The sequence below is a fragment of the Prionailurus viverrinus genome, chromosome B4 (assembly GCF_022837055.1).
Source record: "Prionailurus viverrinus isolate Anna chromosome B4, UM_Priviv_1.0, whole genome shotgun sequence".
Taxonomy (NCBI): Eukaryota; Metazoa; Chordata; class Mammalia; order Carnivora; family Felidae; genus Prionailurus; species Prionailurus viverrinus.
Genome location: NC_062567.1, coordinates 80939132 through 80953519, shown reverse-complemented (window position 1 = coordinate 80953519; position 14388 = coordinate 80939132). Strand labels below are relative to the sequence as shown.

General features: G+C 54.6%; 3 protein-coding genes across 9 annotated transcripts in view; 1 reads left to right on the top strand and 2 right to left on the bottom strand.

The window, feature by feature from the left end:
* Positions 1–60: 60 nt before the first annotated feature.
* MBD6 (methyl-CpG binding domain protein 6) lies at positions 61–9211 on the bottom strand. 6 transcript variants are annotated; one of them, XR_007154122.1, is made up of 14 exons: positions 7173–7481; positions 6063–6126; positions 5750–5886; positions 5350–5452; positions 5057–5219; positions 3775–4827; positions 2934–3595; positions 2505–2658; positions 2158–2327; positions 1621–2034; positions 1462–1529; positions 1185–1248; positions 862–1031; positions 61–275 (listed from the first exon to the last, which is right to left on the bottom strand). XR_007154122.1 is itself a non-coding variant. In XM_047867810.1 (13 exons), the coding sequence occupies exons 3-13, from the start codon at positions 5860–5862 to the stop codon at positions 957–959; spliced, it is 3039 nt and encodes a 1012-aa protein (XP_047723766.1). In that variant the 5' UTR covers positions 5863–5886; positions 6063–6126; positions 9176–9211; the 3' UTR covers positions 61–956. The 6 variants fall into 6 exon arrangements, 4 of the variants coding, with proteins under 4 accessions (XP_047723766.1, XP_047723765.1, XP_047723768.1 ...); XR_007154121.1 differs by having other exon boundaries at positions 534–1031; positions 7173–7480; XM_047867810.1 differs by lacking the exon at positions 7173–7481 and adding an exon at positions 9176–9211 and having other exon boundaries at positions 61–1031.
* A 116-nt stretch (positions 9212–9327) lies between these two features.
* Positions 9328–13415, top strand: DDIT3 (DNA damage inducible transcript 3). The gene is made up of 4 exons (XM_047867820.1): positions 9328–9501; positions 11800–11847; positions 12577–12731; positions 12828–13415. The coding sequence occupies exons 3-4, from the start codon at positions 12597–12599 to the stop codon at positions 13194–13196; spliced, it is 504 nt and encodes a 167-aa protein (XP_047723776.1). The 5' UTR covers positions 9328–9501; positions 11800–11847; positions 12577–12596; the 3' UTR covers positions 13197–13415.
* Positions 13356–14388, bottom strand: part of MARS1 (methionyl-tRNA synthetase 1) — a 13939-nt gene continuing 12906 nt past the window's right edge. Inside the window, exons 19-22 of one of the 2 annotated variants that reach the window (XM_047867813.1) lie at positions 14021–14092; positions 13857–13880; positions 13677–13769; positions 13356–13577 (exon numbers count right to left, since the gene is read on the bottom strand). In XM_047867813.1, the coding sequence (XP_047723769.1) occupies positions 13431–13577; positions 13677–13769; positions 13857–13880; positions 14021–14092 (336 nt within the window). In that variant the 3' untranslated portion in view covers positions 13356–13430. The remainder of the gene's footprint in view (positions 13578–13676; positions 13770–13856; positions 13881–14020; positions 14093–14388) is intronic. The other variant, XM_047867814.1, reaches the window with a different exon arrangement.

Below are 14388 nucleotides of genomic sequence, written 5' to 3'. Positions count from 1 at the left end.
AGAGGATTTAAATTGTAACGTGTTCTTAAATTAAGGAAAAAATGAGTACAGAGTCAGAGCCAGAGTTTCAAAATATTCTCATCTGTTAAATTAAGAGTGTCTCCCATAGAAAAGCAGTGGAGGCCCCACAGGGCAAGTACAAAACAGAATTAAAACTCCCAAGGGTCTTGTCTTTACAAAAGAAAAGGCAGGAGGCAGCCCCTGGACAGCGGGTCGTGCTGGCCGCTCCGGTTGGACCACGGTGCATAATCCTCAGTCGAATCATCACAACGTCTCTGAGCGTTTCGATGGGGGGAGAAGGGGCAGTGTAGTGTGTGTGGGAGGAGAGGCCCAGAGGGCTCTCTGTGCCCCCTTACCCCCTTTTATATCCCAGAGGAAAGTAGAGGGAAGCTGGCTACACCTTGAAATGAGGCTATGTGTTTCAAACCTGGGGACAGGGGTAAGAGGGGATCTGTGCTTTGAGCAACCTGAGCCAGAGGCAGAGGGGTGTTGGAGGGGTGAGGGGGGAATGCATGATGCTTATTGCTTTGTACCTTTCACTGGGAAGGAGGGCAGCAGCCAACAGTAGCTCACAGGTTTGTAAACTGAGCCTGCTGGCTTCAAGAAGGGAGGCAATGAAGTCGAATTAAATATAAAAGAGTCATTTGTGCAAAAATAACTTAAACAAATAAAAGACCTGGGGAAGGGGGTGTTCCCCTTAGCCTGGTGGGGAGAGGGCCATATACCACCCCCCCCAGGCCTTTTCAGTGACATGGCTTTGGGGGGGAGGGGGTGAGCTTCCCTACCCCCTGCAATGGCTCAGGATGGGATTGTAGGGGAAGGGGTTGCATTTGTGCTCTGAGTGGGGAGTAGTGCCCCCACCCACTGTCCACAGGTGCAGGTGGCTGGCAGGGGCTCCCAAGGCTCAGCACTCAGCTCTCCCCAGTCAGGGTCAGATCCAGCTCCAGGTATGGCTGCTAAGGGGCCAGTTTCCTCCTCTTGTTTTTGGCAGGACGGCCAGGGCGGGCCCGGGGAGGCAGAGGGACAGCCGCCTATACAAGAGGGGAAGTTGAAAGAAGTGATCAAACAGCTAGGTATTGGGAAGTCTTTTATTTTCTCCCCATGCCCTCTAATCCTCTTCTCTTGCCTCGTCCCTTACAGCCTCCCCCCATCCCTCCCACCCCGCAACCCTGACACACACTTACGCGGGTTGTGGGGCTGGGGTCCAAGGTAACGTCCTGGCGGGAGCTATTGCTGTTCCGAGCAGGGCTGCAATAAGGGCACAGATGATCAGGAATACCTCCCCAAGCACCAGGTGAAGCTCAGAGTTTGGGTGGGAAACTTTCTACTTTTGGATAATAAAGGCATAATATCCTGTTCATATTTAAACATGAGCCTTATTGAAAGCCAAGCCACTCTAGACATTTCTATAAACCCATCAAGAAGTGGGAGAAGGCCAGGACTGGCAGGCCCAGCACTCACTTGTATTTTCTCCTCCGGCCACGACGAGACTTTCTGACTACCCCTGGGGGCACCTGGGAAAACACGGACTGTATGTGTAGGAAAAGTTAGGAAAAGGAACCAAGTTCCCAGCCTTTTCTCAGAGCCCTTCAGCTCAGACCTCCATCACCCTGCACTCACCTTAAGGTCCTCAGAATGGGGTCCAGGAGGGGATGGATCCTTGGGTTCAACACCCCCTTCAGCCAGCTCCCCATTATGCTGCCAGTGATGGGTCCTTCTTGGGGACCGTTCCATTTGTCCATTGAAGCCACCACGTGCCCCCCACTTGAGGGCCAGTCGGCCAGGCTCCCGCCGGCTACCAGGCTTTCGGCCCCGGCCTGGCCTGGCTTCACCATTAATGCCCCTAAGTCCCCCTCCTCCCCTCCGGCCCCGTTTCCCTGACCCCCTCCCAGCGAGCAGCTCAGGGACTGGGGGGTCGGGAGAACCGTGGGGTGGGGCTAAGGCACTGAGGGGAGGCCGGGCAGGCTCCGGTTCCAGGGCTGAGGTGGGGCTCTGAGGGGGCAGACAAGGGGCTTCTGGCTGCTCTGGAGGAATCTGCAGGCGAAAAAATAAAATCTTAGTCCCAGATATGGTTACTCTGCTACTGTAACTCAGAAAGTCATACATCCAGTTTGGGAAAAAATTCTGTCCCTGATACACACGTGCCCACAGGCTCACCTGGAGACTCTGTAGCAGGCAGGCTAGGGGACTAGAAGCCTCTGAGAGGGGTGGAGGAGCTCCCCCCCCAGGGAGGAGCTGCAGCCCCAACTGGCCAGAGAGAAGAGGGCCAGGAGGCTGCAACAGGCTGGGGAGGGTTCCAGGGCTGCTGGTCAGCGAAGACAGATCACCTGTTGAGGAGTTAGGTCAGGAGTCTCCCTTGGCAAACCAGTTAGGCTGAACAGACCCTATTAATCTTAGGCTTAACCCCAGGGTCAAAAACTCTTCCCCAACTCATCCAGCCTCTACTCCCAATTTTTACTGGTTCCTTTCTTCTCTTTCACACCAGAGTTTTCCCTCAGGCTCACCCAGCAGGCTGGCACTCAGCAGAGGGCTAAGGAGTTGGGGGGGTCTCCCTGAGTTGGAGGGGGCCTTGCCCAGAGAGGAGGCCCCCGGGTCAGTAGTTGCCGTGGTGACACTGGAGGTAGGTGGTCCAGGTTGGGGGGCACTCAGGACACAGGGCTAAAAAGAAGAATGACAACACCATGTGCGTAAAGTATTTAACAAACGTACAGTACTTTCACGTATACGATCTCACTGAAGTCTCACGTGAAGTAGGCCACGCTTATTAAATACAGACCCAGTTCTTGCAGCCATCCTACCCCCAGCCAAGAACTAAGCCCTCCCCAAAGGCCCTGAGGAAGAGCTCAGGCATGAAACTGAAAGCCTTTGATTCCCAGCTCCCATCTCTGATTCTACCTCTTGTTCTGTCCCACCCACTCCTCCCCTATCCTCACCTGGGGGGGTGTCCCCGAGGGGGGATCCAGGCTGGCAGCCAGCAGCGCAGAATTTAAAGCTATGAGGGTAGGGGGGGCTGAAAGTGGGGGGAATAGTAGGGGGGGCAGGTCTCCCAAACCTGAAAATGTCTCCCCACTTGGACCCCCAGCTCCTTCTGCAGATCCCTCCCCATCCCCAGCTGTGGGGCCCAGGGCCAACAGGGGCAGGAAAGAGGCAAGGAGGTTGCTAGGAGGTGCAGAAGGGGGTGGAAGAAGGTCTGAGGGGGGTGGTGGAAGCAGGGAAGCCACCAGAAGCGAAGGCCCTTCAGGTTCGCCTGGGGCTAGGGGAGGGCCAGGTCCCCCGGGTGGGGGTAGCAAGGGCTCAGGGGGAGGTTGTCCCCCTCCCCCAGCCAGCACGCCAAATAAACTGTGGCTGAGCAATGGAGAAGGTGGAGGTTGCCCCAGACTCAGAGGGAGAGGCAAGGCCCCTAGCATCCCTGGGAAGCCGGCTCCGCTCAGCGCCAGGCCCTGCTCAGGACTAGGGAAAGGGAAAGCCTCCCCACCAGCCAGGGGAGGCAGAGGACAGGCTGGGCCCGCCCCCATCCCAAGCCCTTCAGATGGGCTTTGAAGCACAGGGCTGGGGACTAGGGGGGCTTTGGAGGCAGCTGGTGGGGCAGGGGCACCTGCAAAGGAAAAGAAAAATTCAGCTCAAGACAGGAGTGTTTCTTTCTCCCAGTGTCCAAAGAACCCAACCCTCATACCTCCAACCCAGAAAACCACCCCAGACCTCTCTAAGCTCCCCTAAATACCTTGGCTGCCTTTATCCACCAGAGAAGAGGAAGGCTCTACCACACTCACGTACCTGGCACACTGCTGAGGCTGCCACTGGTGGTCCCAGGCAGGGAGGGTGGGATAGGGTGCCTGGGCTGGGGAGGGCTCCCTGAGGAGAGGGTTGGGGGAGGAGGAAGGTGTGCATCTGACCCCAAAAGGTTAAAGCTTCCATCAGAATGGGAAGGGCCAGGGGTGGGGAGTCCCAGCAGGGACAGCACAGAAGGGAGAATAGGTTGGGATGGCTCAGGGAGAGGAAAGGGTTGAGGGGCAGGAGCAGGGGCCCGAGGACGGCTCCGTCTAGGGGCTTGAGGGCCTCCCCCTTCTAGCAATCGCAATACCGTTGGGGGTCTGCGGGGACGACGCTGAGAGGGACGGGGTGATGAGGAGTGGGAAGCTGAGGGTGTCTGGGCACGGGGCCTTCGGCCCTGTAAAGTGCTGGGAGGGGGGAGCGGGGGATGCTGTGCCTTGGCCGCTGCAGAGAGTAGGCTGCTAGCAAGGAAGGGGGGTGCCCCGGGCCCCTCCACCGTGGGGGCCCCTCCCAGGGATCCCAAGACCAGGGGCAGGTGCATAGTGGCTGAAGACACTGGTGGCTGAGTGGCAGGACCAGGGGGGCCAGGGGGACCAGGGAGATTATTGCTTGGGGGCAGAGGAGGGGGCGTTAAGGCATCACTACAGTGGAAAAGAGAAGGGTCTGAAGGTGGTGAGGAGGAGGCATGGGGGGCTGGAGATGAGCCCAGGTCAGGGGGCACCAGGCTGGATCGGAGGGCAGCTCCCCAGTTGTAGGAGGGAGCATTGAGGCTGATAGCAGGTGGAGGCGGTGGGGCTGGAGAGGGGGCATTGCCCCTTGGAAGGAAACAGGGGCTGCTGCTGCCTCCAGAAGGGACTGGGTCAGGAAGCCTTGGTGGTGGGAAGAGCCCCCCAGGGCCTGCTAGAGGAGGGAAGGCCTGTGGAACGGAGGGTGGTTCTGGGGGAAGGGAGCCAGGACCCCCATTAAGTGGAGTTGTAGGAGGGACTCGACAGGGAGGGCGGGCAGCAGGGGGCCCTGGGGACACAGTGTGGAACATTTGGGGGCTCGCTCCCTCTCCTGCAACGAATGAGAAATGAAGGGTCAGCCTGTGGCTCCCCTTCCAACAACTTTCTTTCATCTTCTCCATCCCATCTCCCATAGATCCCCAACCTCCCTGTACCTTCCTCTCAACAAGCAGCTCCCCGTGCCACCCTTCTCCTTGCTCCCCCTCATAGAGCTCCTCCCACCATCCCTCCTCCAGGCCCTTAAGTTTTCCTCAGTTGTCGGGAAAGTGGAGAAAACTCACCAGGAGAAGAGTGTGAGCAGGTGGTCTCCATGCTTCGGTACAGAGTTGCCATGGCAACGGCTTTCCGCCGGTGGTTGCACAGCTTGGTCATGTCCTCCTCTGATGCGGGCCCCACCCCAGCCCCACCCGGGGTCACCGGGGCCAAAGGGTCAAAGTTGAAAACCTGTAAGGCAGGAGTCACGGACAGGGACTCTGAGAGGATGAGATCTGTGAGAAGAGCTACCATGATCAGTCATTTGCAGTAGGTCACTTGGCTTATCCCTGTATTCTCTGGCACCCCTCACCACTCTGACCTTGGGGACATTGAGTGGACACTCCAGACCGCACTTGCAGGTCCCATCGCTGAGGAGGTAGCTCCGGGTTTGCTCCAAGGAAGACAGCTCTGTGCCACTTGGGCTGGCAGACGACAGGGTCAGAGATATAAAGTTAGTTGACACCATATCAGGAAACGTGCCTAAAAGGACAGTTCTTGAATCAAAGACCTTCCTGGGAAGGACAGAGGATAAGGGATGTGGAAAGAGAAAGAAACAGATTTAAAGGGCCAGATACAGACAGCAAAAAGGCTGAGGAAAGAAGAACAGAGAGCAATAGGGTAGGTACCAGAGATGCGAGCTTTGAGAGGAGGGGTGGGAAAGAAAACTCAGGCACCGAACAGCCTGAGGACAGAACTGTGGGAACTCTGAGGAGCCATACCTGATATAGAGCACAGCACCCTCTCGAACACAGCGCTGCCAGCCGATGGGGACAGATGTGGCCACAGGGCCCCCAGCTCTGTCTGCTCCACTGCTCTCATTGCCCCCATTCATTGTGTGTAATCAGCTCCCACGTGCCTGATAACAGACATCCATGTGGGCATTAGGAGGATTAAACTGTGCTGGGTACCTGAGGGAGTACTCCAGGAAGGCAAAGATTCTGGGGAGACCCAAGAAATCAGGAGTATGGAGAAACCCTCAGAGAGCTGAGAGAGAAAATGAAGAAGAACTCTCTGCCATCCCACCATGGCTACCTGAACATCTCTGCAAACATTGTGGGGTCCAGTCTAAAGCCGGGGCCTCCGGCTTAGCCCACACCTGCAACACAGGAGAGAGAAAGGACTGTCGGGAATCTGCCCAACTCAGAAGAGCACCAAAGCTCAGGATACTCTCAAGGGAAAGATCCTTAACCACATGAGGTAGGTGCCCACACATATCTCAGGGTTCTGTTGGCTGAGTCCACAACCATCCTTTCCGTGTACAGGACTGAGGAACCAGAGGATCAAAGCCTCCACTACCAGGGACCAAGAAATCAGAACCCAATTCCTAGACATAAAGGGCAATCCCCCTTTGTCCCATCAGAGACAGAAGACTTCATCCTGGAATATGGGCAAATTCCCATGCCAGGCCACTAGGAAGTTTCCCAGAGAGTCTGGCCCCCTGCTGTTCCCTACTCCCCAGGAAGATCACATAAAAAGTGCAGATTGCCCCACAGGTCATCAGGCAATTGCCCAACTGCCCGCTGGGGTGGTACCAACAGATCCCCTCCATGCCTGTTTCATTAGACAATCACTGATCTAGTTCATTTGGGTCTTCTGAAGAAAGGTTGGATCCATAGCTCTGTCTTCTCCCAAGATACTGAAAAGCTCCTGATTTCCCCCCAAGCCTAAGGCAAGGGGCTTCAGCACCTCCTACCCCACTGGCTTCAAATTGGCTCTAAGAAGGATTCTCTTCTGATATGTGGGGACGCCCCCCCCCCCAAAAAAAAAACCCTTGCAAGTATCCTCTCCAAACTCACCATGGCTCCCACCCCACACTGGCGGCTTCTAAACTTTCCCTCTCATAACAAGGCGCCCTGTCACCCAGCCTGCTTCCCTCAGCTTGGGGAGGAGGGGAAGGCGCACGAAGTAGGAAGGAACTTGGGGAGAGGGCGGGCGGAGGGTGGGCGAAGCACTGAGGGGAGGGAGGTTAAGAAGGCAAAAAGTCAAGCAGTGAGAGGGAGAAACGGCGGGGGCAGGTGAGGGTAGGGAAGTGGGGATGAGGCCAAGGAAAGGGGCCGAGAGGACGCGGAGGGGGCAGAGGGTAGGGACTGGAGGGGAGGGGAGGGGGAGGGGCGGGATGGGGGGGCCGGGCCCTGCACTCACCGCGGCCCATGGTTCGGCCGGCCCCGCCCTGCGCAGTCGCGGCCCAGAGGGTGAGTGGGAGGGAGTGGGAGGAGGGTCGGTGGAGCCCGAGCCTCCGGTACGGCCCCGGCCGGTCCTAGCAGGAAGCGCCGCCGCCGCCGCCGCGGATCACCGAGCGGCCTCCCGCGCATGCGCCATGGGGGCCAGGGGCAGCCCTGGGGATTCCGTTCCCAGAAGGCACCGCGCAGGCTGGTGCCGCCGCCGCCGTCGCTGCCGCCGCCACCGCCGCAGCCGCCGCCGCCGCCGCCGCTGCCCGGACGGGAGAGGGGCGGGGCCGGGCCCCCGCCCAGCGGACAACGACGAGCCAACAGGAGGGGCCGCAGTGCGCATGCGGGAGCGCGCCTACCCCTCCCCCACAACCCCCCATTAATCCCCAAGAGAACAAACACCCCACGCGGCCCCCCCGCCCTCCGCGGAAGGATCTGAGCCTCTTCCCAGGCCACTGGTGGCCAATCCCAGCCCTCTCCGGGAGGGGCCCCTTCTAAAGCCACAATCTGTTGGGGGAGCCAGGAATGCCAGGTCCGGGAGGGGCCAGCCCCAAAAGATGAAAGTCGCGACTTGCCCTGCCCCGCCCCAAAGGCTTCCCGGGTAGTGTGCTGCGACTTGACCCGCCTCCCCAGGTCAACATGTCACAACACGACCTCAGCCTGTCAAGTCACATGACCTTTGCCTGTCACTGACAACCTGGTCATGTCTTTGGGCCAGGAGAGACCATCTGGTCTAAACCACCCCCCACTCCCATTTACAGAAGGGGAAATGGAGGTCTGGAGCAACGCAGCGCAGGCCTGGCCAAGGACCTGTCACTGTCACACCACCACCGATACCTGTCTTCCAGCCACAACCAACCTTGTGACAGATTCTACTGAACCCTGGCTGCCCCCACGAGGGTATGACAGTATATGTAACCGGCCGCCACATGGCATCTTTTTTCTACTTAATGGCACAAGAAAAATACTTCGCATTTTAAATGGTGCTTTTCACTTTTGTTCAGGCTGCCTCCAAGTTCATATTTCTCTCATTTTACCTTCACAACTCATTATCTTTTATTTACAAATAAGAACGGTTGAGGCACACACTTAGGTGACTGGCCTGGGATCCCTGGGCAAGTGAGCAGCTGAGGCTAGAATCTGGGCTGCTGACAACCCAGTCGAAAGCAGTTGTGCGCTCAAGTGCATGCAATGTCCTACGCGAAAGGCTCTAACGCAGCCCAAGGCACCTCCGCGGCAGGAGGCTAGTGCAAGGCTCCTCACAGCAGGGAGTCACAGGACTTGGGCATCTGGTACAGTGAAAAGGGCGGGTCTTGAGCTTTCGTGAAGAGCGCCAGGGCACCGTGGGGGAGTAAGTGGGGAAAACAGTGAGAATCGGCTCGACTGGTCAAAGGACACGAATCCTGGCATGCTGGGGGCCCATCAGAAACTTTACAAAGATAAAAGTTAAGGGTGCTGTTCTGAAAGGAGCTGAAAATGACAAGCAAAAGTATTCAAGTTCCTCGGCCTCTTCTGGGGGAGTTGGGGGCTAAAAGAGAAGACCTTTTTAAGAAGACGTTAGGCAGTCCTGTAGGCTGGATGCAAACTTTCAAAAGCGGTTGGTTTAAAAGGCCTTGTGTCCATTAACTGGGAGGGGACCAAGCAAAATGGGAGTCTCTTATGGAGAAGGTGAAACGGGGGCTAATGCCAGGTGGGCGGAATCAAAGCTCTTGAGGGAGACAAGCTGCAGTGAGACTTCTCAGGCAGCCTAGGGGCAGCCACGGTTGATAGCCGTTGGGGCCGTTGGGAGCCGGGCCCTGGCGCCCCGCCCTCTCTTCTCCCCTACACTACCCCCCTACCCTGCACCTCCCACCACCCTTGTAGTCCCCTGCGCGTGCGCGCGAAGACACCGGTTGCCAAACATTGCATCATCCCCGCCCCCCTTTCCTCCCCTCCCCCTCCAGCTCTCCCCTCCGCGCGCGCGCATGACTCACTCACCTCCTCCGCGAAGCCTCGTGACCCAAAGCCACTTCCGGGTCCAACACAACGTCTACCCCCAAGCCGGAGGGAGCCATGGGGGCGGGGCCGCGGGAGCTTCTGAGTGGCGGATGTAAGGGATGAGGCGGGGTCGGCGCCGGCGTGCCGCGCCCTGATTGGTAAGCTTCTGGATCCGCCCCTGAGAGGAGGGCAAGGCCTCATTAAAAGATCGGCGCTCCCAGCTACCGAGGTCAGAGGCTTGAGTCTAAGGCATAGAGCATATCATGTTGAAGATGAGCGGGTGGCAGCAGCAAAGCCAAAATCAGAGCCGGAACCTGAGGAGAGAGGCGAGTACTGATCCCTTATCTACCCTTTACCTTCCGAAATTCGGGAACACCAGTTGTCCCCTCCGAGTCAGGCATTTGTTTTTAGGATGTGGCCCCACCCCCTCCTCGATGAAATTAGTGACAGTCCGAGGGAGGGATGGGGAGAATCCTTTATTCGGAGTGGTGCTTGCAGACCTCTCTTCCTTCGGACGATAGCGTCACCCTACCCCTGCCCGGAGCGTGGGCCCTCCTCTGTGCTCTTGGTCTAAGGGGTCTGGATGCCCTCGGGAGATTTATTTTATGTTGCTGACCCCCGGCCTCTTTAGGCCTGTACGGTGGGAGGGGAGGCAGCAGGACACTCCCCCACGCTAAGACGCCTGGGTGACCATGGCTCACGCCTCTGCCACCGCCTTACGGTCAGCGGCACTACCCCTACCCCACCCCCAATCCTTCTCAGCCCCAGCGTCTCAGGGCCAGAGTGGCCACGTCGGTAGCCGGCGCTCCTGGATCCTCCACAGGATAGCCATTCCGCGCCCTAACAGAAAATTGAACCTTAAGGAAACTGACTCAAGACTTTTGGGAGGAGGGGTACCGATGGACAACAGGGATTGGAGATAGGTTTTCACATTCCCCCAGAAGTCTCTGGGCCTCCCGTACAAGAGAGCATCCTGGACCTCTTAAGTGTGGGAAGCCATTTGGGACCTCTCCAGTATACTATCTTTCCCCTGAGATTGGTCCCCGCCTCTTTCCCTCTGTCCTGTCTCCATACTAATCTCTGTGTAACCATTGCATCAGGCCAGCCCCCTGTTTGGCTCTGCAGCCCTCTGGCCTGGGGCTCCACTGCTGATGAAAGCTGCAGCCCACACACTGGAAGGCAAGGAGGGTTCCCCAGGGAGGACAGCCCTGAAGAGAAACACTCTGGGTGATATTGCACCTCCAGTCCCCAGGGACAGGCAGCTACTGCTCTGCCTCTGGGCTTCCTCCTCCCTTCCCTGTGAGAGACTGGAAAGAATTTATCCATTCATTCCTAACAAATATTTAACACATACCTGCTACATGCCATGCATTTTGGGGCCCAGATATATACGTGAACAAGAAAAAAAAAAAAAATCTCTGCTCTCACAGAGCTGATATTTCAGTGGGAAAAGGCATCCCACAAACATATGTTAAGTGCCATGGAGAAAACTAAAGCATGGAAAAGTAGAGAATGCTCGGGTCGGGGGGGGGGGGGGGGGGGGGGTTAGCTTTACATTGGGTGGTTAGGGATTCTCTCACTGAAGTGACTTCTAAATGTAAGATCTAAAAAGAGGCAAGGCAGTAAGCCAGGCAAATATGTGGAAGGAAGAGCTTTCCAGAAGAACAGCAAGAACAGAGGTCCTAAGGTGGGAGCATGCAGTCTCTTTGTGGGACAGGAAGCCAGTTTGGCTGGACTAGAGTGAGCAAGAGGGAGAGTGGCCAATGAGAAATCCAGGGCAGGGAAGGAACAGATGGTATGGGGCCTTTTTAGCCATTTTAAAGACCTTCACCTTTCATATTCATGAAATTGGAAGTCATTGGAGGGTTTTGAGCAGGATGACAGCACCTGGTTTAAGTTTTAAAGGGCTCACTCTGGCTGCCTATAGTGAACAGCCTTGGGGAGGGGTAGCAAGGACAGAAACTGGGAGACCTGCAGTAATCCAACAGAGATGACAGTAACTTGGTCTGGATTGGAAACAATGGAATTGGTGAGAAAGATTTAGATTCCGGGATTTTGAAGAATGAGTTAAAAATTTTTGCTGGTGGTTTGAATTGTGGGGTGTGAGAGAGGAATCAAGGACGATTCTGAGGTTTTTGGTTTAAGCAAGTAGAGATGCCATTTACTGAGATGGGGAAGACCATGGAAGGGAAAGGTGAGCAGGGATTTGTCTTTGGACATATAAAAGTCTGAGATGCCTTTTAGACATCCAAAAGGAGATTCAGGTAAGCAGTTAAATAGCACAGTTGGAGATCTCATTAGAGGTCCAGACTGGAAATGTGCATTTGGAGGATGTCAGTGTGGGAATGGAATTAGGAGAATACCACTTGATTTGTTCCTTACCCTGGCAGGTTTGAATTTAGAGAAAGTAGAGTTGGCCGTGACTTATCTATTATGTAATCAGGACTACTAATGTCAGCAACTAAAAATAAAGGCTGTCTTCTGTCCTTGGAAATGGCTGCAGGGACCATTGACTGTACCCTGTAAGACAGGAAATGAGGAAACACCAATAGGAGGCTGGAGATAAAAGAAGCTACCTGTCTCCCTTCCAAAAAATGACTAACATCTGTCTTTGATCCCTACAGTGTTCCAGAAGGAAGTGTATCTTCATACATCACCATACCTGAGAGCAGGTAAACTTAACCAACCTTTCCCAAAACCAGTTCCTAAGAGGTGCTGCTTAGGGTCACTGTACTGGGAGTCCTAACAAGTTATGAAAGCACCTAAAGAAGACAGGAGAGGAGGGTTTGAATCTGAGCAAACTTTTGCTGACAGGCTAAATCCATCCTCCTGGCCTTCCCCTAACTAGGTGACCAAATCACTATTCTTAGAGCATGTCCTAATTGAAAGCTGGCTGAGTGAGCAGTCAGTCCCAACAAAGATAATTGGTTTGTCTTACCAAACCTCAGTCCCCATCAAGGTTAGACTCACCCAAAGGACTCCCCACACAGGAGGAGAAAGGAACACAGATGGTCTGATAATTGCCCCTGGAAACTACCAACAAGTTCCCCCAGGGAGGCGGAGGACTTTTACTAGGATCGCCTAAGAATGTATATTCCAGACCCTTGCTTCTTCATATGCTGGGCAAAAGCAAGGAACGTACGTTAGTATAGACCAATTGGAAAACTTTTTAAAGGGCCAAACAGTAAATATTTTGAATGTCGAGGTCTCCACTGTCGTAACATGAAAGCAGCCGTAAGCAATATGTAAATAAATGGATGTAGTTATGTTCCAATAAATCTTTATCTGCAAACAGGTAGCAGGCCAGTTTGCCATCCTGGGGTATAGACTGTTTAACTGCTTTGTGGAGCTTATTCCACTCCTACCCCTGACCTCCACATCCTGAGTATGTACTTTTCCAGAGCCTGATCAAACTGCAGAGATGGCAGCCGAGTCATTGCCTTTTTCCTTCGGGACACTGTCCAGCTGGGAGCTGGAAGCCTGGTATGAGGACCTGCAGGAGGTGCTGTCCTCAGATGAAAATGGGGCTACCTATGTTTCACCCCCTGGAAACGAGGTGAGAATGCTAGGCCTGAAGCTGGAGGGTGGTGGGAGGGTCTTGCCCTTCCCTTCTTAACTAATATCTATTCTACCTTTCCTCATTCCCTTGAAGGAAGAATCAAAAACTTTTACCACTCTTGACCCTGCGTCTCTGGCTTGGCTAACTGAGGAGCCAGGACCAGCAGAGGTCACGAACACCTCCCAGAGCCCTCGCTCTCCTGATTCCATTCAGAGCTCCCTGGCTCAGGAGGAAGAAGAGGAAGACCAAGAAAGACCCAGGAAGCGGAAACAGAGTGGCCAGTCCCTAGCTGGAGCTGGAAAGCAACGCATGAAGGAGAAAGAACAAGAGAATGAGAGAAAAGTGGCACAGCTAGCTGAAGAGAATGAACGGCTCAAGCAGGAAATCGAGCGCCTGACCAGGGAAGTGGAGGCGACTCGCCGAGCTCTGATTGACCGAATGGTTAACCTGCACAAAGCGTGAACGGTTGGAACCATCACTTCCCCCCTCAGGCTATTACCTACCTTTCGTGGAAGTGGCTGCTGACCATCTTCTCATCAGTGCCAAATGATGTGACCCTCGACCCCATCTATTCAGTAGGGGGAAAGCTTGGGGTAGACAACAGGAAAGGGTCTCAGCATGTATATAGAGATTGTACATTTATTTATTACTGTCCATATCCATTAAAGTGACTTCCTATGAGCCACGCTCTCACTTTCACTTTTTCTTCTTGCCTTTAGGGGTTTCGAGGGGTTTCCCCTCAGCTAGAGCCAACTGTTTCTTCAGATCCAAGAGTTTAGCCACCTCTGCGGCAACCTGGTTCTTGTCTGCTTTTTGTGCTTTTAGTTCTCGCACAATGTTGCCCTAAAAGGAGAGCAGGTGGGGAAAGAACAACCGTGAGACCAGAAGGAACCTATTTAGGATTCAGCTTGTCCAGTCTCCCACAGGGTTTAGGCTGCGTACCTGTTTGGTCACTTCATCTGTCAGCACTTGTATCTGCTGTGGTCCAGCTGTTGCCATAGCCTCTACAACTGCTGGCTTGGGGGGTGCTTTTGCCTAGAGAACAACAACAAAGTTATCGCCTGCTCAATAAATACCCCTCGACCTCCAGCTTTACAGAACATCTCGGAGGAATGGGATTACCTTTAACTCCAAGGACTCTTCCAGCTAAGACAGGAAAGAAAAACTATAAGTAAGGAAGCAGCAGGGTCAAAAGGTAGAAAGAGTAATGAGTGAGGACTACTCGGGGACAAGGAGAGGACACCGTGGCTCTTGCTGGGTGACAGCACAGTCTTTAGCTTTCTCACCTGGCCCCCGCCAAAGCGCTGCCTCAAACTTTCAATCTGGTCATTTTCCAATTTTTGGAATAAGGGACTGACCTGTGAAGAGAGGTACATAATCATTCACTGATTACGTATAAACGCTACCAGATTACAGAGAGGGCCTCTCTAATCCGTCACTGATACTCAGGAGCTCTAAATGTTACAGAAGAAACAAATGAGCATATACCTGCTGATTTCAATAAAGAATCCAGAAAAAGCACTGCCATTCACTAGGAAAGCCCAAAATATTAATAAAGTCCAAGACTATTTAAACTCTTTAAGGATGCCAGATTGACACAAGGGTGTACGGGTGAACTTACTTTATCCCTCCTGTTAGCATTATGGAGACCAGG